General features: G+C 47.4%; 1 protein-coding gene across 3 annotated transcripts in view; it reads left to right on the top strand.

Moving 5' to 3' along the window:
• Window positions 1-24,983, top strand: part of NRAP (nebulin related anchoring protein) — a 139,344-nt gene that overhangs the window by 36,242 nt on the left and 78,119 nt on the right. For all 3 annotated transcript variants that reach the window (XM_033943727.1, XM_033943728.1, XM_033943726.1), the window contains exons 14-20: window positions 683-793; window positions 7,300-7,398; window positions 9,756-9,860; window positions 12,254-12,361; window positions 16,678-16,779; window positions 20,613-20,810; window positions 21,927-22,031. In XM_033943727.1, coding sequence (XP_033799618.1) covers window positions 683-793; window positions 7,300-7,398; window positions 9,756-9,860; window positions 12,254-12,361; window positions 16,678-16,779; window positions 20,613-20,810; window positions 21,927-22,031 — 828 coding nt within the window. The remainder of the gene's footprint in view (window positions 1-682; window positions 794-7,299; window positions 7,399-9,755; window positions 9,861-12,253; window positions 12,362-16,677; window positions 16,780-20,612; window positions 20,811-21,926; window positions 22,032-24,983) is intronic.

Genomic DNA, 24,983 nt, shown 5'->3' with positions numbered 1-24,983 from the left:
TCATCAAACGCTAAAAATACCCATCGAAATATAATGGGTATCTTTAGCATTTAGCGCCCTTTCATGAATTCCCCCCTAAGTGATCCCGCATTAGATTGTGTCCATTATATGGGGGTGTACAGTGTATTTTCGGAATGTGATAGATATACTTCCTCCTCCATATTCATGGGGGTTAGGGGAACAGGCCCTTGTGGAATAACAAAAGTTTGCGAATAACTGTAGGGCCGACACTGATCCACTCCAGCCTCCCCTCCCGCCTCCCCTCCCGCCTCCCTCCACACCATACCTTTAAAGCCTGGTAGTCTAGAGGTGACACAGGGCAGAAGAGATCTTCCTACGTTCCTGCCCCGTGCAGAGCCCTAATCAAAAATGGCTGCCGTGAGTTCCTGCTGCAGTCTCACGAGACCGCGGTAACTCACGGAAGCCATTTTTAGCGTGGCTCTGCACAGGGCAGGAGCGTAGAAAGATCGCTCCCGCCTCGCTTCACCGCTAGACCACTAGGCTTTAAAGGTAAGGTGTGGAGAGATGAGGGAGGTAGGGTGCTTTAGCAACTCACAAATAACCAAATTTGCGACTACTGAACCCGCAAATATGGGGGGGAGACCTGTAGTTACTGTGATTTAAACTGCTTTGACTGTATATAAGAACTAGAAATAAGAAGTAAATCTCTTTCATGTTTCAGATTGCCTACAAATCTGATTATAAGCATCAAGACGAAGATGTTGATTACAATTACCCAGCCACTATCACGCCTTCCTACCAGACCACAAGGAAGCTGATTCCTTTGAAGGACGTAAGTATTCTGAACAGTGACAGACCACAGAGCTCCAAAGAGCGAGGCTTCTGTGCCAGGGGAAAAAAATGCGAAATGCATTACTGCAAAGGTGTCCTCCAACCAGGGTTATGCTCTCCCAGAGGTAATTTTATAAAGCCATTTTCATGCGAAAATAAAATCTAAACTATTGATCAGTAGAAAAGTACATTCCATGACATAGTAACATAGTAGATGACGGCACATAAAGACCCGAATGGTCGATTCTAGTCTGCCCAACCTGATTCAATCTGAAAATGTGTTGGCTTTTTTTCTTCTTCTTCGCCTTAGCTATTTCTGGGCACAAATCCAAAGCTCTGCCCGGTACTGAAGTCTCCGTCAAAGCTCACTCCGGTCCATCAACACCCTCCCAGCCATTGAAGCCCTCCCCAGCCCATCCTCTACCAAGCGGCCCTCCTGCCTGATGGCAATATGTTGGAAGCTTTTCAAAACCCGGACAAAGTGCTGGGTTTTGAAAAGCCGTCCGGACACCTGGACATATCTGGGGAAATCTAGACATCTGGTATCCCTATGCCACTGTATATCTTGGGATTTAGCATACACCTTTTCATTGGTAGCTCAAGGTGAAATATAATAATAATAATTTTATTTTTTGTGTACTGCCCCACCAGCAGTTAATACGTGACCTAGCTAAGAAAATAGATTTGCAAAAGCGTGTTCCCATGCTTATTTGCTATGGGCCTCATGTTATACAATTGCTCTATATACAATTAAAGAGCTATTGTGGTAGCCCAGTTAGTTAATCAAGCCCTAAGTTTGTACTTGAGGCAGTGGAATGTGATGTGGCTTCTGGGAGAAGCAGGATTTTGGACTGTGGCTTCCATGGTTCATCGCCTGCTGCTTGGTAGCATGGAATGTTGCTACTATTTGGGTTTTGCCAGGTACTTGTGACCTGGATTGGCTACTGTGAAGACGGAGTACTGGGCTAGATAAATCATTGGTCTGACCCAGTATTCTTATGTTCTTATGTGAGCAAATTATAGGAGAGTCAAAGCCATTGTGATATCACTGGTGAGTTTGGCTGTTAGGCATTGGTGGAATGTGGCATTATGACATCACAATATCAGCTCTGGAATGTTGCTATTCTTTGGGTTTCTGCCAGGTACTTGGGACCTGGGTTGGGTACTGTTGGAAACAGGATACTGGGCTTGATGGACCTTCGGTCTGTCCCAATATATTCTTATGTGAGCCAAGTATAGGATAATGAAGCCATTGTGACATCGTGGATGAGTTTGACTCTTAAGCATTGGTGGAATGAGGCATTATGACATCACAATCTCAGCTCTGGAATGTTGCTACTCTTTGGGTTTTTGGCAGGTACTAGTGATCTGGATTGGCCACCGTGATGGACCATTGGTTTGACCCAGTAAGGCTATTCTTATGTTCTTATGTGAGTAAATTATAGGAGAGTCAAGCCATTGTGGCATCACTGGTGACATTGGCTCTTAGGCATTGGTGGAATGAGGCATTATGACATCACAATCTCAGCTCTGGAATGAAACATAGAAACATAGAAACATAGAAGATGACGGCAGAAAAGGGCTACAGCCCATCAAGTCTGCCCACTCTGCTTGCCCACCCCCTGTCTATGCCCTAATGACCCAATTTCCTTATCTTGACCCTCGTAGGGATCCCACATGGGTATCCCATTTATTCTTAAAGTCTGGCACGCTGTCTGCCTCGATCACCTGCACTGAAAGCTTGTTCCAATGATCAACCACTCTCTTTGTGAAGAAATACTTTCTGGTGTCGCCATGAAATTTTCCGCCCTTGAGTTTGAGCGGGTGCCCTCTTGTGTTGCTACTCTTTGGGTTTCTCCCAGGTATTTGTGAGGCCTGGATTGGCCACTGTGAGGCTAGATGGGCCATTGGTCTGAGCCAGTAAGGCTATTCTTATGTTCTTATTTTTATCCACTAGATGACTCCTGCAAACTCTGTAGGCTTCAGCAAAGAAGTAGAGCACATTCCTGTACTTAAAATCCCCATGAACATCAGGAAAGGGCACCTGGTGACTAAGATTTTATTTCTAATCTGTGGTAATAAATTATTTCTCAGCGTTCGGGCTCTTCAGAAAGTATCTGAACCCTTTCTGTTAGGACCACCTGTCTGTAAATATATTCCACCTGAATGTAAAATGATGAAGGCTCACTGCGAAAGGAAATAATTAGACATCCGTGGCGTTAGAATTATGCCTCTTTTCATTTGATGTGATCTGACAACTTTGGTTTTGAGTCCTTACTATGGCTTTGTGAAGGTAGAAGGGGGTGATTAATGCTGTCCAATGGTAACCGTTTCCTGCTGTGAATTATAATTGTGTCCTGTGGTGTGTTTGACACAAAGACCTGTGGGAGAAATAAGTATACTGGAATAAAAAAATCATCAGTTCTCTACAGTAGTTCTAGAAGAATTTGCAGTTCTGATGGGTCTGTATTGGCCTTTTACCTTCATGCTTTTCCTTATGGAGTTAACAAGTTTACTAAGCTGTGGGAAACATAAAGATGGAAACTCTGTGAGTTTGCCCCTCGATGGGGGCGCCGGCACCTCTCCATCCCACCGCACTCGCGCCATCCCTCCCCCCCCACCCACCCCGAACCTCTGCAGATCTTCGCCAGCACGAGCAACTTCTCCTGCCTGTTGCTCACACTGGCCTGGTTCCCCTCTGAATCACTTCCGGGTCACAGGGCCAGGAAGTGACATTAGAGAGAAACCCAAAGCTGGCGAAGCCACTCGTGCTGGCGAAGATTTACAGAGGTATATGGTGGGGAAGGGAAAGCTTGAGTGTGGAGTGGGGATTGGGAAGGAGCGGGGGGGAAGAGAGAGCGCCACAGCCCCGGGCGCCTCCTACCCTTGCTACGCCACAGCGAGGAGCGCCTTTTCTATCATGGCATCTGGGCACCCAAATTCCATGATAAAATACTAGTGTAACCCATGTGCCTGTGACCGCAGATGAACCTCACAGTTCTCAGAGCAGAGGGGGGGGGGGGTGCACCACCCCAAACAAGGAGCGTGAGGACCACCACCTGCAGCCGCTTGCCCAGCTGCTTGGACTGGAAGAAGGAAGTACAGAGAGGACCTTCAGATGTTGCTATTTGGGTGCCCAAAAGTCCTGATTTGGTAACCTGCTACTGGGACACCCACAGATGCGCCAGCCATAGACCTGGCGTAAGTCTAAATGCAAAAGAAGAAAGTGGGGGAGGGAACGGTGCACATCGGACTGTGACGGCATGGCGTTGCAGATTATTGATTAAATACAACACATATATAAATATAATAATAATTTAATAATAATAATAATTTATTTTTATATACCGCCATACCCGTGAGTTCTAGGGTTTCACAACAGTTAAGCATAGTACAAACAATGCAAATCGTCTGAGATTCGACAAATTAAGTGCATATAATATAAAAGAAATACATACAATATAAGAAGAAAACAACAGTTAAAAGAATAAGATACATTAAAAACCCAGCCTGTTGAAGCCGACGGCACAGTGCACAGCAGCCGCTAAGAAAGCAAATAGAATGCTAGGCATAATCAAGAAGGGTATTACAACAAGGACGAAAGAAGTTATCCTGCCATTGTATCGGGCGATGGTGCGCCCGCATCTGGAATACTGCGTCCAATATTGGTCTCCGTACCTTAAGAAGGATTTGGCGTTACTCGAGAGGGTTCAGAGGAGAGCGACACGTTTGATAAAAGGGATGGAAAACCTCTCATACGCTGAGAGATTGGAGAAACTGGGTCTCTTTTCCCTGGAGAAGAGGAGACTTAGAGGGGATATGATAGAGACTTATAAGATCATGAAGGGCATAGAGAGAGTAGAGAAGGACAGATTCTTCAAACTTTCGAAAAATAAAAGAACAAGAGGGCATTCGGAAAAGTTGAAAGGGGACAGATTCAATACAAATGCCAGGAAGTTCTTCTTTACCCAACGAGTGGTGGACTTTAACTGTTTTCTAAAATCGAGATAAGAAGAAGCTTCTAACACAGTTTTGGCCAGCCATAAATTCCGTTTGGCCGCCTGAAAAGAAAACGTTCTCTCAAGGAACCTTTTATAATGACATCATTTTATTGAGGGATATGCAAACAAGTGTATTCTTCGAGAACTCTTGTTAGTATAAGTCAAAGTAAAATGAGGAGTAAGATAACCTGGTAACATGCCAGATACTGTCTTATAGCAAATATCAGTCCATATGACATATCCTCTTTGAGCATCCTTCCGGACTCTCGTACGCCTAAAGGTGGCAAGAGTGGGCGTAACTTACAGTATTCTGTAAATTTCAGGTTGCTAGAAGACACGCCCATGCTCCTTTTGCATTGCACATCACAGCACTTACATGTGCCCTCATAGAATGGTGCTTAGGTCCACTAACATGCCTGGATGCTACTTCTGGTGCAGATACGTATGAAAGTTGTCACATAGGTGCCCAAATAAAAAATTCTGTGTTATAGAATTGCCCTTTTAAAGAAGCTTTTTAATGTGTGGTAACAGCTCGGTGCTATGGTAACAGTTTCTATGTGAAACCTTATACATAGAAATAAGCCATACCATAAAGGAAGTAAGGCGATACCTTTCGTATTGGACTGACTTAATGCATTTTTTGATTAGCGTTCGAAGGTAACCCTTCTTGTTCTCTCAGGATTTCCGCAGCTGGCATTGTGCTGCTTGTAGGTTTCTGGGTCTCGCTGCGTCTTTGTCAGGTAGAAACCGACGTTTCGGCCACCATGCTGTGGCTTTCTTCAGGGTATGCTCTGAAGTCTGCAGTGTGACTTTGTAAATAGTGGGTTCACTGACCTGATTGGGAACAGGGCACTCCACCAATTTGAATTTTGGCGAGAAAGTCAGTTGGTCAGAAATTTGAATTTTGTTGTGAAAGTTCATCGAAAGGAAAGGTCTCTGACATATTTAAAGATGTTCTCCCCGCAGAACTGGGTTAGATGTTCTCTCAGGGTTTCCTCAGCTGGCATTGTACATGTTGCAGGTTTCCGGATCTCGCTGCATCTTTGTCAGGTAGAAACCGACATTTCAGCCACCATGCTGTGGCTTTCTCCAAGGTATGCTTTGAAGTCTCCAGTGTGACTTTGGAAATAGTGGGTTCACTGACCTGATTGGGAATAAGGCCAATATGAATTTTGGCGGGAAAGTCAGTTGGTCAGAAATTTGAATTTTGTTGTGAAAGTTCATCGAAAGGAAAGGTCTCTGACATATTTAAAGATGTTCTCCCCGCAGAACTGGGTTAGATGTTCTCTCAGGGTTTCCGCAGCTGGCATTGTGCATGTTGCAGGTTTCCGGATCTTGCTGCATCTTTGTCAGGTAGAAACCGACATTTCAGCCACCATGCTGTGGCTTTCTCCAAGGTATGCTTTGAAGTCTCCAGTGTGACTTTGGAAATAGTGGGTTCACTGACCTGATTGGGAATAAGGCCAATATGAATTTTGGCGGGAAAGTCAGTTGGTCAGAAATTTGAATTTTGTTCTGAAAATCCATAGAATGGCAAAGTCTCTGGTAGGTTTAAAGATTTTCATCCCATGGAGTTGGGGTTAGACGTTTACATTCTATGGACTTTCACAACAAAATTAAAATTTCTGACCAACTGACTTTCCCGCCAAAATTCATATTGGCCCTATTCCCAATCAGGTCAGTGAACCCACTATTTACAAAGACAAATTGTAGACCTCACAGCTTACCCTGAAGAAAGCTACAGCATGGTGGCTGAAATGTCGGTTTCTACCTGACAAGACATAGCAAGACCCGGAAACCTGCAACAAGTACAATACCAGCTGGGGAAACCCTGAGAGAACATGTAACCTAGCTCCACAGGGAGAACATCTTTAAACCCACCAGAGACTTTTCATATCTATGGAACAAAAAAACAAAAAAAGAGACCAACTGACTTTCCCACCAAAATTCAAATTTCTGACTTTCCCACCAAAATTCAAATTGGTGGACTGCCCTGTTCCCAATCAGGTCAGTGAACCCACTATTTACAGTCACACTGTAGACTTCAGAGCGTACCCTGAAGAAAGCCACAGCATGTTGGCTGAAACGTCGATTTCTACCTGACAAAGACGCAGTGAGACCCGGAATCCTGCAACAAGCGTAATCCTTCTTCAGATCAGAAATAAGCAAATGTTGACGAATATCAGAATATATAAGTGAAACAAAAAAGCATTCCAATGGCAGTCTCACAGGAAAAGGGAAGGGGTGGGTAAGGTGAAAAACAGGGAGGACTAATCAAAGAAAATGCATTAAGTTAGTCCAATAAAAAAGATATCACCTTATTTCCTTTATGGTTTGCTGTATTTCTATATATTACCTTTAGAAGTGGACTAACATGACTACTTCACCATTTTACTTATGTTAAAACCCGGAAATGCAAAGCAATGGACATGAGATGGGTGGGGAAGGGACGGGATTGTGCCTTGCCATTAACAAGAGGGTGTCTTTTCTTTTTCACCCTACTTAGGTAAACTACAGACAGAGCATAGACAAGCTGAAATACAGCTCTGTAACGAGCACTCCAGAAATAATTCGAGCCAAGATCAATGCTCAGCAGCTGAGTAATGTAAGTTCTCCTTTCTTTAGCACTCTCCAGACCAGTAGAGGTTAATCTTTACGAATGGGTATATATCCAATCATGACCAGCAGGTGGAGACTGAAAACAAAACTGTGGGACAGTATATAATATACTCCCTTCTCTATTTACCTCAGTCTTCTTTCAGTCTCCAGCAGGTGTTGAGTGATCTGTATCCATCTCCCTTGGTAGGGCTGTTGGAATTTGTTTAGGGGGTTTATAGTCCCTGTTTTTGGCTGGACGGAGCTTGGGCGGGCCCTGTTTGGGGGTCCGTCCGACCTCGGGGGTGTCAAACCCGGCGGGTCTCGAGCGGGGTCCCTCCCCCCACTTCCTCCACCTCCCCACATTTTTTTAGAGGAGCCTCAGCAGTAAGCCTTGCCCCCTAAATCAAGCAAGGCATATTGCTTCGAGAGCCTGTGGAGTCTGTTCTGTAAAAAAAAAAAAAAAAAAAAATCCTGAGGTAGTGCCGGTCTGGAGGGTTGTTTCCCTTTAAGAAAACTGTATTTTACTGTATTTTTTCATCTAACCGGCACTTTTTTCTAGCTAGGTCGCGTATGGAGCAATTGTGCCCTTCTCCGGGGGAGGGGGACACAATTAGGTCCAGCCGCGAGGCACTCGCGGCCGGCCTGAACTCGGCGGTTTGGGTCGGTGAGGTGGTGGAGCTCCGTCGGCAGCGGCTGCAGGCGCCCAGAGCTCCCCGCCCATGGTGCCTCGCGAAATAATTCGAGCCAAGATCAATGCTCAGCAGCTGAGTAATGTAAGTTCTCCTTTTTCCTCTAAAATACAAGAGCTGCCAAGGCATTTTTGTCTGTTGTCTAAGAAGCTCTCATTTTATTTCCTATAGACAGTACGCGTAGAGAGCTGTTGTCTTAGAAGTTGACTCCTAATATCTTTGCAAAATAAGAGACCGACACTAACAGAGAAGTGGTCTACAATAATCGATGACTCTATTTGATGACTGAATGAAGCACAGGCAGTGAAAATGTTGTCCCATAGGACAAATGTTATAAATGCTTCTTACACCAAGGGCTCTTTTTACAAATCCGCAGTAGTGATTCTCCCGTAGCAAATGTACCAAAGCCCATTGGAACTGAATGTGGAATACATTGGCCAAAAATAATTCTAACTTCTCGTTTTCCTATAGCCAACATGATCGCAGACTTATGTAACCATAAAGTGATATCTGTATTGATCCCATGCAACTTTTAATATGATTTCCCTCACTGCCCTTTTGTCTTTAACCTTAATTGTACTCTTTTCTTTTTAAATTGTATTCCTTCTACTCTCCTCTTGATTTTATGTATGCTACGTCTTGTCATTAACAAGTCTATTAATTGTTCCCCTTTTTAATTTTTAATTGTTAAAACGCGTGGAGGGGCATAATCGAAAGGAACGTCTAAGTCTGTTTTCGTCTAAGTCGCAAGTTGTCCAAAGTAAAAAACAGCCTAGGACACATTTTCGAAAAATACGGCCAAATTTTTTTTTGTTTCAAAAATCATCTAAATATACGCCATGCCGATCTGATCGTCCAAGTCGCTAAATCGTCCATCTTTATACCACATTTTCATCTAACTTTTCGTCCACGTCAAAAAACGCCTAGAACAAGCCCTGTTGGACGTGGGAGGGGTCTGCAAAGTCATGGACTGAACACCCAGACATGACACCTAAATAGTGGGGTATCTTACAGGGCACTGCTGTGAACTTCACAAAAAGGGTGCCATGTCTTCTCCTCCCTACAGCTCCCTTATAGGTCACGGTGAGCCCCCCCAAACCACCTCCAGAATCCCCTAGACTCACTTATCTACCACCCTAATAGCCCTTATGGCTGCAGGAGCCACTTAAATGCCAGTACAAAAAGGTTTTGGGGGTGTATAGGGGAGTACACATGTTTCAGTATCAATGCAGTGACTACAGGGGCTTATGGGCATGGGGCCTCCTCTCCATGGGTCCCTAACCCACCACCAAAACGGCTTAAGACGCCTCTGTGCTGGACGACTAGGCTTTCCTATGCATGCTGTACGACTGTGTCTAAGCCGGCCCACATCCCACCCAACTCCCGCCCTTGACACTCCTTCTGAAGCACCCCATTTAGCTATGGATGTTCAGCGGCACTGTGAATTCAGGCCTAGGTCGTTTTAAATATGTCCAAAACCCGGTGTTATTATCGGCACTTGGATGTATTTTGACAATGTTCGTCCAAGTGCCGACTTAGGCCGGATTTTGGACATTTTTCTCTTTTGATTATGAGCCCTTTAGAATTTATGATTAGCATTTCATCAGAATGTAATAAACTTGAAACTTGAAACCCAACAAGTAGCTTATGCTTTTTCTGTCTCATTGTATGGCAGCTAAACTATCGAGCTCAGTATGAAAAAACCAAGACAAATTATACCCTACCGCAAGACGTCCCTCATCTGATCAAGGCCAGAGCCAATGCTGAACTCTTTAGTGAGGTGAGTGACAGCAACACGACAAATTCATTAACATCAAAGTAAACGTAGTACAGGTGTGATCTCTGTGCTTATATGTAAATCCTTATGTTAATATTTAATTAAAAGAATTTATCATCTCCCCTTTTGCCCAACATGGTATACAGGGTGGATTACAATTAAAAAAAAAACAACCAAATAACTTCGGCAACGGTAAGGGAGCCGGCCAGAAATGCTGCTGCACAGGGAAGTGGGGTGGGAGGAAGGAAATACTGCTCCTGCACAGGGAAATGGAGGGGGAGGGAATGCTGCTGCTGCTGCACAGGGAAGTGAGGTGTGGGGAGGGAAATGCTGCTGCTGCTGCACAGGAAATTGAGGGGGAGGGAATGCTGCTGCTGCACAGGGAAGTGGGGGGAGGGAAATGCTGATGCTGCACAGGAAAAGGTGGGAAGGAAATGCTGCTGTTACAAAGGGAAGTAGGGTGGGGGAAGGAAATGCTGCTGCTGCTGCACAGGGAAATGGATGGGGAGGGAATGCTGATGCTGCACAGGGGAGTGGGGGGAGGGAAATGCTGCTGTTGCACAGGGAAGGGTGGGAGGGAAATGCTGCTGCTGCACAGGGAAGTGGGGTGGGAATGCTGCTGCTGCTGCTGCACAGGGAAGTGGAGTGGGGGCAGGGAAATGCTGCTGCACAGGGAAATGGAGGGATGGGAATACTGCTGCTGCTGCACAGGGAAGTGGGGTGGGGAAGGGAAATGCTGCTGATGAACAGGGAAGTCGGGGGAGAGGTAAAGGGGGGTCAGGGAGCGAACTTGCTTTGCTTTGGGGGAGGGGTGTGCTGGGGGGCAGGGAGCAATCTTAGTTTGCTTTGGGGGGGATACAGAAGTGGGCCACAGAGAAAGACAAAGAAAGGCAGGCAGGCAGGCAGGGGGGCCATGGAGAGAGACAGAAAGGCAGGCAGGCAGCGCACGAGAACAAAGACAGCGGGCAGGGAGAGAGACAGAAAGACAGACAGGGGGCCAGGGAGAGAGACAGACAGAAATAAAGACAGACAGACAGTGGAAGGGAGAGAGAGAGAAAGAAAGATAGGCAGCGGGAGGGAGAGAAACAGAAAGAAAGGAAGAAAGACGGGCAGGGAGAAAGATGGAAACACAGACAGACAAAGGGGGCTAGGGAAACAGACAGACAGAAAGAAAGAAAGACAGACAGCGGGAGGGAGAGAGACAGAAAGAAAGGAAGAAAGAGACAGAGGCAGGGGCAGGGAGAGAGACAGAAAGAAAGACAGACATATATTCTAGCACCCGTTTATGTAACGGGTTTAAACACTAGTATCAATATATATTTCTTTCTAATTTATCAGTCGTGGGCAGGGGAGTTAGGCGAACAGGTATGTTTTTATTGTTTTCCTAAAGTTGAGGAGTCCTTCAAGGGATCTGATCTGTGGGGGCAGTCGATTTCAGTGGGTCAGTATGAAGCAGGAGTAGAAACATCGTTTGGCAGTTTGCAGTTGAAGAGCATGGCCAGGGGGGCGTTTTGAGATGTATTTCATCTTGGGAGTGGAGGGACATGTTCGGCACGTATGGAGAAAGCTTGGCCGTCATGTAGCCCGACGCCAAGTTGTGCAAAGATTTGAACGCAAGCCTGAGGCCCCTGAAGGCACGTTTGGCTAAGGGCAGCCAGAGAGCCAACGATAGAGCCTGGGAGACCGGGCGCACACAGCTCTGTGCATGCAAGAGACGGTCCCTGCTCTGAAGAGCTTACAATCTAATTATGACAAACACACAGAGGGGGCTAAAAGGTGGTAGGGTAGGGGACTATTAAGGGCAGATATGTTGGTTGGGTCAGTGTTTAAATGCAGCTTCAAATAAGCGGGTTTATAGTTTGGCTTTGATGGAGCCTGACGTAGCGAGCCAGGCGGATCAGTCCAAGCATGCAGCGCAGCAAGGTACAAGATAAATACCTGCATTTAATATATAAACTGCTTTGAATGTAACCATGGAAAGGTGGTATATCAGTCAAATCCCATCCCTTTCCTTATGCGGATTAGAAAAAAAATTAACTGAGGATGTACAACGTTACTCATTGCAAAACACATCATCCCGTAGCAGATTGAAAGCCCGAATATCTCTGGAGCAAATTATGTCTTCAATTTTTCAGTCGACTTAACAGAAAGTTTTACATTCCCATGTTGGTGACATAAAGGGCTCCTTTTACTAAGGTGAGCTAGTGTTTTTAGCACACGCACAAGATTAGCGTGTGCTAGCCGAAAAATTACCTCCTGCTTAAAAGGAGGCGGCAGCGGCTGGCGCCCATGGCATTTTAGCCCCAAATCTCATTTATTCCTCAGTGTGCTGCTATCTCCTGCAAGAATAGCAGCGGCCAAGACCTTAACCCAGTGTCTGTTGTTTCTCTTGTCAGAATAAGTACAAAGAAGGATGGGAGAGGTCCAGAGGGAAGGGCTTCGAGATCAGGCTGGACTCCCTGCCTTTACTGACCGCCAAAGCCTCAGGAGCCCTAGCCAGTGAGGTAAGACGGACATGGCTGAATTCCGAAGATGCAGGGGGGGGGGGGAGGTGTCGACGCTACTCCAGATGAACCTATTTGTCCATTTGAAGGGTGAACGGGAAATTGACCTATTTTGGTTTTGTGAGATTGGATAGGAATGAGTTTAGGTCTTTTCTATACACAACGGAGTTCATTTTGATTTTCATTTACAGTAGATAACAACTTATTTTAACATGTATTTGTACTTTTATGTTATCCGCTGAGAACTTGTGAAAGATGTAGCGGAATATCAGATTTTAAGAAACATGAATATACTGATTGCCTATAGCAGGGGTAGGCAATTCCAGTCCTCGAGAGCCGGAGCCAGGTCAGGTTTTCAGAATATCTACAATGAATATGTATGAGATGGATTTGCATGCACTGCTGCCTTGAGATGCAAATCTACCTCATGCATATTTATTCTGGATATCCTGAAAACCTGACCTGGCTCCGGCTCTCGAGGATTGGAATTGCCTACCCCTGGCCTATAGTAATGACCTCCGATAGCAAGGAAATCTCTTCTTCAGGACCTTTCTTTGTAAGGCTTTATATACAGGAGTGGAATAATATTGAGTAGCTCTAAACCGATACCCAGATGCAACAATTATGCCCTTATTATGCACATAAATGTTTAAAGTATTAGCCCTGAAGTGTGCTTGTGTGCACATACCCACGCTAAGTATCGTGTTTCCCTAAAAATAAGATAGTGTCTTATATTCATTCGGGGCCCAAAAAAGGCACTAGGTCTTATTTTCGGGTAGGTCTTATTTTTTCATGTACATAATCATCTCTCCCTTCCTCTCCTTCACCCCAATTCTTCCTCTTTGCTTTCCCCCATATGTGCAACATCTTTCCTCCCATCTCACCCATCCCCTTGTGCCTTCCCTCTGCAGCCTCTTTCTATCCCTCCCATTCCCCTGTGCAGCAGAACCCTTTGCCCAGCTTCCATCCTTCCCTCCCTCCCATCCCCCTGTGCAGCAGAACCGTTTGCCCAGCTTCCATCCTTCTCTCCCTCTCATCCCTCGTGCAACAGAACCTTTTGCCCAGCTTCCATCCTTTCCTCCCATCCCCCTGTGCAGCAGAACCCTTTGCCCAGCTTCCATCCTTCCCTCCTTCCCATCCCCCTGTGCAGCAGAACCCTTTGCCCAGCTTCCATCCTTCCCTCCCTCCCATCCCCCTGTGCAGTAGAACCGTTTGCCCAGCTTCCATCCTTCTCTCCCTCTCATCCCTTGTGAAGCAGAACCTTTTGCCCAGCTTCCATCCTTCTCTCCCTCTCATCCCTCGTGCAACAGAACCTTTTGCCCAGCTTCCATCCTTTCCTCCCATCCCCCTGTGCAGCAGAACCCTTTGCCCAGCTTCCATCCTTCCCTTCCTCCCATCCCCCTGTGCAACAGAACCCTTTGCCCAGCTTCCATCCTTCCCTTCCTCCCATCCCTTGTGCAGCAGAACCTTTTGCTCAGCTTCCATCCTTCCCTCCCTCCCACCCCTTGTGCAGCAGAACCTTTTGCTCAGCTTCCATCCTTCCCTCCCTCCCATCCCTCGTGCAGCAGAACCTTTTGCCCAGCTTCCATCCTTCCCATCCCTCATGCAGCAGAACCCTTTGCCCAGCTTCCATCCTTCCCATCCCTCGTGCAGCAGAACCCTTGAGCACCCGCCGCCCCCGCCGCACAGTCGAACCACCGATGACCCTCTATCCTTCCCTCCCAACCGATCCCTGCCGACCGCGACCATAAATACCTTGCTGCAGAGGAGCGTCGGTCCAGCAGCACTGACAGGCTTCTTCGCGGCCTTCTCACTGGAGCCGTCTGTGTACTGATGATGTCATCAGTAATGCGGCACACAGAAAGCCCCAGCGAGAAGGTTGCGAAGCAGCCTGCGAGTGCCGCTGGCCCGACGCTCCTCTGCAGCAAAGTATTTATGTTTGCGGTTGGCGGGGATTGGTTGGGAGGGAAGGATGGAGGGTCATTGGCGGTTCGGCTGCGGGGTTGTGGCAAGGGCGGGGTGGGGGGGGGAACCATGGCTGCCTACAATTAGGGCTTATTTTCGGGGGTAGGGCTTATATTAAGACCTACCCCGAAAATCATGCTAGGGCTTATTTTCGGGGTAGGTCTTATTTTGGGGGAAACACAGTACTAGCAGTACTATTCTGAAAATACCTGCTTAACATATGTGGAGAGGCATTTTCAAAACATACGTCTAAGTCCGATTTGGACACATGGCACTAGACGTCCAAAGTCAGCACTAAGAAAATGCCTGTTTTCGAAAGGCAAACCACCATATATTTAGAAATATATATTTTTAAAATCCTCTATCTGGACGTCCAGGCCATGGGGATGCCCAAACCTCTAGGACGTCTATCATTATACCACATTTTCAACCAAAATTTTGTCCAAGTCCTGTTTCCACTTGGGTGGACCATGGCAGAGGAGCAGTGCCAAGGAGAATGCAGGCGACGTTGGAGAATCGCTGCCACGCTGGCAACCTCCTCGCAATTTGACAGATGAAAGGGGCTTTGGAACCGGGTGGGGAGAAGGGGAAAGACATCCCGGTCCACGGAGCAGCTGATTTTAAAAATGAAGGGAGGAATGCTTGATGGGAGGCCACATGACGAACCCCTACGTCCCCTTCTTTTCCTGAATCATCTCTTCTTTATTCTCCCTTCTCCAGTAATGTCGTTTTTTTTTTTTTAATTTACTCTGCTTTATTTTGTGCAATTATATTGTAAACTGCCCTGATGGGTTCGATTGGTGATATATCAAAATGATAAAAATGAGGGAAGGAGGAAGAAGGGAGAGTTGGTGGCTGGGAAAATCAGGGGAGGGGGGCAGGGAGGAGAGCAATTGAGAGGGGTCCCCCTTTCCTTAATTCCTGCCCTGGGCCCAGTCCCAGAATTGCCTCTTTGGTGTCTTGGAAAATTTTTCGCTCCAGGATTGGCGACGCTGTGTTGTCAGTTGGGGGGTGTAACGCTTTGGAGTGCTCTGCCGAGAGATTAGGTTTCAAGAAAATGTTGAAAACGCAATTGTTGGTTAATACTTTCCTATGACGAGATATTGTGTAATGTAATTAGCTGCGAATGCCTTACTGTGATAGATATTCTGAATCAATCTTGTATGTGCTGTCCAATATTTGTGCATGTTATGTAAACCGTATAGGATATATACGGTATATAAATCTAAGATAATAAAACCCTAAGCGCGCATGCGCACTCCCACCTGCGTGTTCCATTTTCCGTGAGCTGTAGGGCCCTGCGGGCAAGAGTGTGCATGCGCACTTCTACTCCCTCCCTCACTGTAACTTCGCCGCCGTCGTGGCCCCCTCCTACCCTTCCCGGCGCACACGAGAATCTCTCTCTCTCTCCCCCCCCCGAGGTGGATGTCGGCCATGGTGGCTGCCGGCAGCTGCAGGCTGCGGCAGCCGAGCCCGAAGCCAGTGTAGATGGCTGAAGCCTGGCTGGAGGAGGATGAGAAGGAGCTGTGAGAGCTCCGCAGAGGCAGGAGGTGATGGATTTGGTGGAGGGAGTGGCAGAAGGGAGAGATGTTGGACTCAAGTGAGGAAAGGAGAGAGAGACAGAGACAAATGGATGAGAAGGACAGAGGGGCTACTAGGGGGACCAGGAGAGATGGTAGGGGATAGGGAGAGCTAGACTTCAGGGAGTGTGGAGGGGGCAGGAGAGAGAGATGGTCTTGGGGAAGGACAGAGGGGGACAGGAAAAAAGGGTGAAACAGGGTCAGAGAGAGATGGTAGAGGGTGTGAAAGGGGGAAAAGGAGAGATGGAAATGGTAGGACCACTGCTGCTTTGGGGCACTGAGGGAGGAACTGCTGCTGCCGCCTCGGGTAAGTAAAGGGTTAGGGTTAGGGTATAAGTGGGGCTATTCTAGAACCCGTTACTGTAATGAATGTAACGGGCTAAAATGCTAGTTTTTAAATAAATCTGGTTGAGTGATAAAAAATATGAAGGCACCAGCTCACTAAGTACTTCAGCTTACCCCCCTCTTCTACGAAACTGCGCTAGCAGTTTCTAGCGCGGGGAGCCGTGCTGAATGGCCCGCACTGCTCCCGACACTCATAGCGCAGTTTCGTAGAAGAGTGGGTTAGTGTTTACGCTAAGCCGCTTGCTAAATAGCGCCCCCTGGTTCTAATGCATGGGATCAGTAGCGCCACGTTCTACTTCCATAAAATCATCCTTTTAAATGCTCCGAAACGGAGGCCGTTCCTCTGTGCCACGGAGCTTTTTAGGATTCTTGGAAAGACCGGATGCCAGGTGGAAAACTAACTATCGTTTCTCTTCCTTTCTGAAGATTAAGTACAAAGAAGACTACGAGAAGACAAAGGGTAAAGCAACCAGTGCGAGCGATTCCAGGCTTCTGCACTCCCTGCAGGTGGCGAACTTGAGTAGTGAGGTACTTCTCATCCTTCTCTCTAGGCAAAACTTTGGAAGCCGAAGAGGCAGGAGAGAGCAGCCGGAGTGCCGGCGAGTGAAGGAAATCACTCGCGGTATGCTCCGACCGCCTCTTCCTGCGTGTCAAAACAGCTCCTGATTGGTGAGGCCCGACTTTAGTACAGGAAGAGGCGGTCGGAGCATACCACGAGTGATTTCCTTCACTCACCGGCGCTCCGGCTGCCCTCTCCTGCCTCTCCGGCTGCCCTCTCCTGTCTCCCCCGCTGAAAACCGTATTCACGGTTTTTCAAGATTCGCGGGAGTTCCTGGAACAGGGTGCCCGGGGTGCAGATTTCCAATGGCGAAAGCAAGGACTGCAGCTACCACAAATAATTGGGAAATATATGAGAAACGAGGAATGGCCCGAGTCTTTGTTCCCTCCAGAAATGGCATCACATAGCCACTCTGTCCCAAGTCCTTAGTTGTAAAAGATGGCGTGTTTTCAGGTTTTCAGTGACCTTGTGTTCAAAGTGGGCAGTGAAGTAGAACAGCATATCTTCTCTTAGGTGGTAGATTTGAACTAAAGGTGGTGGGGTGGTGGGGTGGAATAACACATAAAGACAGATTAGGAATGAGTGCAGTCAGGCCAAAAAATTAAAAGAAATAAGAACATAAGAATAGCCATACTGGGTCAGACCAATGGTCCATCAAGCCCAGTAGCCCGTTCTCATGGTGGCTGATCCGGGTCCCTAGTACCTGGCCAAAACCCAAGGAATAGTAACATTCCAGAATCCCAAAGAGTATCAAGATTCCATGCAGAATCTCAAAGAATAGCAAGATTCCGGAACCCCAAAGAGTAGCAACATTCTGTGCTACCGATCCCCCCTGTCTTTCTCAATAACAGACTATGGACTTTTCCTCCAGGAACTTGTCCAAACCTTTCTTAAAACCAGCTACGGTATCTGCCCTTACCACAATCTCTGGCAATGCGTTCCAGAGCTTAACTATTCTCTGAGTGAAAAAAAATGTCCTCCTATGGTTTTAAAAGTATTTCCCTGTAACTTCATCGAGCGTCTCCTAGTCTTTGTAAATTTTGACGGAGTGAAAAATCGATCCACTCGTACCCGTTCTACTCCACTCCGGATTTTGTAGACTTCAACAAAATCAGTATTTTAGCAGGGGAGGCATCCAAATTGGACACTGTGGTGAAGAAAAGTGGAGATCAAGGCATCTTTTCCCTCATTTTTATATAGTGCCCTCACACTTTCACTGGCATTTCCTGCATTTTTCTGGTATATTTTCTCCAGTTTTAATGTGTTGACCTAAAAGGTGGTTGGAGGTCCTCTTTCTCTCCCAGGACCCTCTCTCCATCCCTAGCCTGTGGTTTTGTGACATCACAAGTTTCCAAAGCCCACTCAGGCATGCGGAGAAAAATGCACCAGCCTGCATCGGCATTCATATTGGAAAACCAGGACTGGAGTCTAATCTTGTATCGGGCTGAGGTTTGCTGATGAGGGTACTTCACACACTCAGAGATGCCAAGTTACTCAGTTCCAGGCAGTCCTAGTTTTAAACGTTAATCCCACTGCACTATGGTATTTGTAGTGCCTGATCCATTTTCGAGCCCCACAATGCATTAAGATGGGATGATCAGAAAACAAGGACCGTCCCAAAATCTCCAGCCTGGCACTAGATAACTTGGCGTATTTACACACCATCAGATCTGTCCTCAGCTGTTGCAGACAGTAAGGGCACTGAGCACCAAGTCTAGAATGGCATCCTGGCACCAAGATGCCATTATGGAATATCAGTATACACTGGCATGGGTGCACCTATAGGTTACGTGCCGACAGTTACACCAAGTCAGTGGCAGTCACAACTGTTGGTGCCCAAGTATGCCCTGAAGTGCACCTCAGTGATATAGTAAGGGAGGGTGGGGGGGTGGATGTCCCTGGGCACTGGCACCAGAACCTCTCGTCCTCTCTGCCCACCCCACCTCTTGAAATCTTCTCCATGGGACCAGGAAGTGACATCAGAGGGAGAGAGCCGAGGCCAACACAAGGAGCATGGAAGAGGTGCAGCTCATTGCCGGCCAAGATTTCAAGAGGAGCACAGGTGGGGGGCACACATAGCGGGGAAGAGTGCAGGGGGTGCGGCAGGTGTGGCGGTGCCAGGCACCACCGCTCTGGGCACCTCCTTCTCTCGCTGTGCCACTGAGTAACTTATGGTATTCTATAAGGTATGGGCCCAATATTCAACCCCTGCCCACTTGACATTGGTGCTCAACTTGGATATATTCAATGCCGAACCATTTCCAGTGAATGGCATTGAATATATCTGAGGGTTTTTTTTGGCCAGTTCTAACTTATCCGGCTAAGCAAATATTCAGCTTTGACCAGTTTATAACGGGCAACAATAGGACTTCTGTTTATGTGGATCATGACCCCAAATGGGGCCACCTACACACCGCATTAGGGGTTGCCACCTGGGCAGGAACTCCATAGACAGTCCTTGGAAGGGTCTTGGTCATCACTGTGGCAGTGAACTTGGGGTGGCAGCTACAAGAGGTTTGCGTGGCACCACAATAAGGGCATAGACTTAGTAGATAGAGACAGGTTGTTCACCCTCTCCAAGGTAGGGAGAACGAGAGGGCACTCTCTAAAGTTGAAAGGGGATAGATTCCGTACGAAAGTAAGGAAGTTCTTCTTCACCCAGAGAGTGGTGGAAAACTGGAACGCTCTTCCGGAGGCTGTTATAGGGGAAAACACCCTTCAGGGACTCAATGTAAGGAAGTTTTTCTTCACCCAGAGAGTGGTGGAAAACTGGAACGCTCTTCCGGAGTCTGTTATAGGGGAACACACCCTCCAGAGATTCAAGACAAAGTTAGACAAGTTCCTGCTCAACTACACGTACACAGGTGAGGCTGGACTCATTTAGAGCACTGGCCTTTGACCTGGGGGCCGCCGCGTGAGCCACTGGTCTGACCCAGCAGCGGCAATCCTTATGTTCATGCCTACTGAAACGATGTTAAGGGATCTGCATTATCTGTTGCCCTTGCCCTGTCTTATTCCACACTATGCAATTAGGGGGCAATCCGATAAAAGGGAACCTTCGTTGATTCGCTTCAATAACATGGGGTGAGAGCCTGTTCTGGACGGACAACTAGGCACCCAGTTGTCAATATAGAAAACTTGCCTCTCAATCTGCCGCATCCTCACTCAGGAGCCCTCGTTTACACATGCCATAAAGCAGGGCAACCCACTGTATTCTATAAGCTGCCTACCAAAATGTCAGCTCTGTCCATGTGGAATCCCACCTCCCTTACAAATACACACTATGCCATTTGAATACCTATTTGTAGGCTATCAAATAGGTGCCCTACTGGCAAGTGTACACTTAAGAACATAAGAAGTTGCCTCCGCTGGGTCAGGCCAGAGGTCCATCGCGCCCAGCAGTCCGCACCCCGCGGCGGCCCATCAGGTCCATGACCTGTCAGTGGTCCCTGAACTCATCCCATAACCTATCACTACTTCTATCCGTACCCCTCAATCCCCTTATCCTTCAGGAATTTATCCAAACCCACTTTGAATCCCTTAGACGTACAAATATCAGTTTTCTGTACCTTTAGGTGGACAATTGGTGAATAAATTTAAGTAGCTTGTTATATACAGTAATTATGTGGGAAATAATGTGTGCTAAGGGAGACCTTGTAATTCTTGGCTCACTGCTTAATGAACTGCAGTAAAACGACCCCGTAGGCACGTACGTACTGTCGCTCTGGTGAGGACCCGTTGGCTTGACATGCTGCCTTCTTCCAACACTTCTGTTAGTAAAGGGCTATGTTTTGCATACCAGATTGCGTATAAGAAAGGCTTTGAAGAGAGTAAGACCCACTTCCACCTTCCAATGGACATGGTAAACCTACGGCAAGCCAAGAAAGCTCAGGCTTTGGCTAGTGATCTGGAGTACCGGAAGAAGCTCCACGAGTACACTGTGGTTCCAGAAGACATGAAGACAGCCTGGGCCAAGAAAGCCTATGATCTCCAAAGTGAGGTAGGAGCTTAATTCAGGGCGTGCTCCTCTGATAATGCTATGCTAGTGTTACTTTTCAAGTTTCTCAGGCTGAGATCTGCATTTGTTAGCATGCGTTCGATTCAAAAGTGTAATGTCCACTAGGTGTAATGTCCATTTGTTTTGGCCAATCAAGGACTTCCTTAGGCTCCTTCCTAAGGAAGTCCCTGATTGGCTCAGACACCTCAGGCCCCTCCCAAGGGAGGAGCCTGAGGCATCTGAGCCAATCAGGGCCTAAGGCCCCAGTGTCATCACAGGAGGAACAGGAGCAGGTGTTTTCAGTACCTTTTGCTCCCAACTTCAAGGTATGGGGGCACGGGAGCCTGGAGCGGGAGGGGGTGTCCGGTGGCAGGAGGGAGTGGGCATCCCTCCTGCCATCTTTGTGGGGTTTGGGGGGGACAATGGCTCTGGAGTGCTAGCGCGGGGGGGGGGGGGGGTGCTATTTTAATGGGATAGATGGCACGCAGAACATCTATTCCATTTTAAAAAAAATCAAAAACCCCTGACAGCAGTGACAGGAGGCTGCTTCCCCTGTCACCACTGTGAGGGCTGTGCATTGTGTCATTCGCTCACTGAGCGACTGTGTCAATGGGTTTCATGCAAATGGTTTGCACCTCCGTGCAAATCATTCGCATACCAACTTGATCGTGAATCAATTGCTGTTGGAAAAGCGGCCAGAGAATCGGCCAGCAGCGATTAAGTCGCTCTCTTGAGTGAATCCAGCCCCTAGTCGGGTGTTGAACTTTCTGGTTTTACCAAGTAAACGTTCTAGGCCCTTTTTATGTCAATAAATGTACCGTTTGGTTGTTCTATGACATCGTGCTTGCCTTTCTCTTTCTTTGTTTGACGTTTGCATATCGAGTGTGAATCACAGGATATTTTATTTGCTTCATGACCTTTTTACCAAATTCTGTACACTCTTCTTCTTCTCTGGCTTGAACTTTTGGCTTTTTTGCTTGTTTTTTTTTTGTTCTCTCATTGTTTCTTTTACTCTTTGACTTCATCCCTCCTTCGCTTGTGGTCTCTCTCTCTCTCTCTCTAGATATAGATATAAACAAACTGGTAACCCCAAAACTAATATTTGTGGGTTTTTTCCAGCGTCAGTACAGATCGGATCTAACGTGGATGAAAGGAGTTGGGTGGATGACAGAGGGAAGTCTGAATGTACAGCAGGCCAAGAAAGCAGGAGAGCTTGTCAGTGAGGTAAACATCGGACCCTGCCCGAGCTGTTTGTCAATTTTCTCAAAATAGCAGCTGGCTGAATTCTGCTCGGTCTGAGTCATCACAAGAACATCATGTTGACCTGCTCATGTTCTGAGGGGAGAGACTTTAGTCCTTGGAATTACCTTGTGCTTTCCAGATCCATGAAGACTTGGGCATAGTGTAAGCCTTTGACGGCAGCATGAAATGTGCTGTCCTTCGTCAGTTTTCCCTGGCTGATCTAGAGCAGTGTCTCCTGTACAAAATTCATCGTGGGCTTTTGAAATATCCTGCACAGTCCTCCACTGGGAATGGTTGTAAGGGAACCAATATGATGAGGGTTTTTTTTTCCCTTAGATAAAAATTGGGAGTACCGTATTTTCGCCCATATACCGCGCACCCGTGTAAAATGCGCACACGGGTATAGCGCGCGGGGAACACAAATTTATGTTAAAAAAAATGTAATATGGCGCGCACACGCGTATACCGCGCATGCTAAAACCTCCTCCCGCCTACTCCGAACCGGCATCCTCCCCCCCGCTCGCTTACCTGAGAGAGCATTTTTTTTTTTCATTCGAATCCGGCATTCCCCCTGCGAACCGGCATCCTCCCCCCCTGCTCGCTTACCCGAGAGAGCATTTTTTTTTTCATTCGAATCCGACATTCCCCCTGCGAACCGGCATCCTCCCCCCCTGCTCGCTTACCCGAGAGAGCATTTTTTTTTCATTCGAATCCGACATTCCCCCTGCGAACCGGCATCCTCCCCCCCCTGCTCGCTTACCCGAGAGAGCATTTTTTTTTTCATTCGAATCCGGCATTCCCCCTGCGAAACGGCATCCTCCCCCCCTGCTCGCTTACCCGAGAGAGCATTTTTTTTTTTTCATTCGAATCTGGCATTCCCCCTGCGAACCGGCATCCTCCCCCCCTGCTCGCTTACCCGAGAGAGCATTTTTTTTTCATTCGAATCCGGCATTCCCCCTGCGAACCGGCATCCTCCCCCCCTGCTCGCTTACCCGAGAGAGCATTTTTTTTTTTCATTCGAATCTGGCATTCCCCCTGCGAACCGGCATCCTTCCCCCCTGCTCGCTTACCCGAGAGAGCTTTTTTTTTTTCATTCGAATCCGGCATTCCCCCTGCGAACCGGCATCCTCCCCCCCTGCTCGCTTACCCGAGAGAGCATTTTTTTTTCATTCGAATCCGGCATTCCCCCTGCGAACCGGCATCCTCCCCCCTGCTCGCTTACCCGAGAGAGCATTTTTTTTTTCATTCGAATCCGGCATTCCCCCTGCGAACCGGCATCCTCCGCGAGACCAGAAGGCTTTGAGCATGCGCAAATGCTCAAAGCCTAGTCCAGCCCGGCGCAGGAAGAAGGAGGATCTCTCTTGCACCGCCCAGCCCAGCCCAGCCCAGCCCAACCCAAGGAGGGAGGATCTTCGGGCACTGGCACTGGCACATCCTGTGCATTGGTGCTGGTGCCGGTGCCCAATCGGGTAAGAGATGTTTTGCGGTGCTGGGGGGGATGTAGGATCGCGGGGGAGGGGGGGTGACGCTAGCCGGGGGGGGGAGGATGCTGGTTTGCAGGGGGGATGCCGGATCGGATTGAAAAAAAAAGTTGTAAAACGCGCTCACACGTATAACGCGCATGGTTATGCACGGTTTGTAAAAATCGTGTATAACGCGCGCGTTATATGCGTGAAAATACGGTAACCTTTTAATATAGCAAGGCCCAGGGAAATAATACCAAGTTTGATGAGGCAGCAAATCTTCCTTTAATTTCTGAGCTGTTCTAGACTTACCCTTGTCACCACTAGCAGAGAAGCAACGAGAAAGATGTCTCCATTGCATAAGGCAGTGTCTCTCAAACGTTTGTAGCTCTGGCACATTAAAGACAGCAAATGTTTTTGGCGGCACATTATCATTGAAATGATAAAATTGTAAAATCAACAAAAAATGTAATTTGAGAGTTACTTATTTAAAGTTCTTTAAGCTAGGTATAAATAATTGTAACAATGGAGAAACTAAAGTAGATCAAATTGCTAAACTCAAACCGTGGCTCGAGAGTCGACAAGCAAACACGCATTTCAACATCCACCATCTGCAGGCGTTCCCTTTTTTTTTTTCTTCTGTCGGTGCTGAAAATCCAAGTTCTCAAAAGATAAGAAAATCCGGTTCATAGACAAAATCGTGCGAGACAACGGCGCGCCGACAACTGAACGCAAGGTTGACGGTGCGCCGAAGAAAAGCACTATTTTAAAGGGTTCCGACGGGGGATGTTGGTGGGGAACCCCCCTATTTTACTTAATAGACATCGCGCTGGCGTTGTGGGGAGTTTGGGGGGTTGTAACCCCCCCTCATTAGACTTGAAACCGAACTTTTTGCCTGTTTTTAGGGAAAAAGTTCAATTTTAAGTATAATGTGGGGGGTTACAACCCCCCAAACCCCCCCCAACGCCAGCGCAATGTCTGTTAAGTAAAGTGGGGGGGGGGTTCCCCTCCCACACCCCCCGTCGGAGCCCTTTAAAATAGTGCTTTTCTTCGGCGCGCTGTCAACCTTGCGCTCAGTTGTCTGCGCGCCGTTGCCTCGCACGATTTAGTCCCGTCACCGAAAATCCAAATGGTAACAAAGCCATGATCGCTTTGTTGCTCGAGTTAGGCTAACTACTGCATAAAAAAAATAAAATTGCTTGCCGTTAACTTTCAAGGCCCGATCACGTGAAAGAATGATGCTCGCCTGGGCGGTTGTATCCTGACGCACTCGGACGCTCCTAACATTGACAGACTCTTGCGTACGCGACACACATGTCATCTATTCTAGTGTATACTTATGAAGGGAAATTTTTAAAAAATAAAGTCAAATTCTGGAATCTCTCGTGGCACACACGGAATCTCTTTGGGGCACACCACAGTGCCGGGGGCACGCGGTTTGAGAGACGCTGGCATAAGGAGTGGTGGAGTA

This window comes from Geotrypetes seraphini, chromosome 4, assembly GCF_902459505.1.
Source record: "Geotrypetes seraphini chromosome 4, aGeoSer1.1, whole genome shotgun sequence".
Classification (NCBI taxonomy): Eukaryota; Metazoa; Chordata; class Amphibia; order Gymnophiona; family Dermophiidae; genus Geotrypetes; species Geotrypetes seraphini.
The sequence above is the reverse complement of the archived record's forward strand: the minus strand, read 5'-3'. Positions and strand labels throughout refer to the sequence as shown.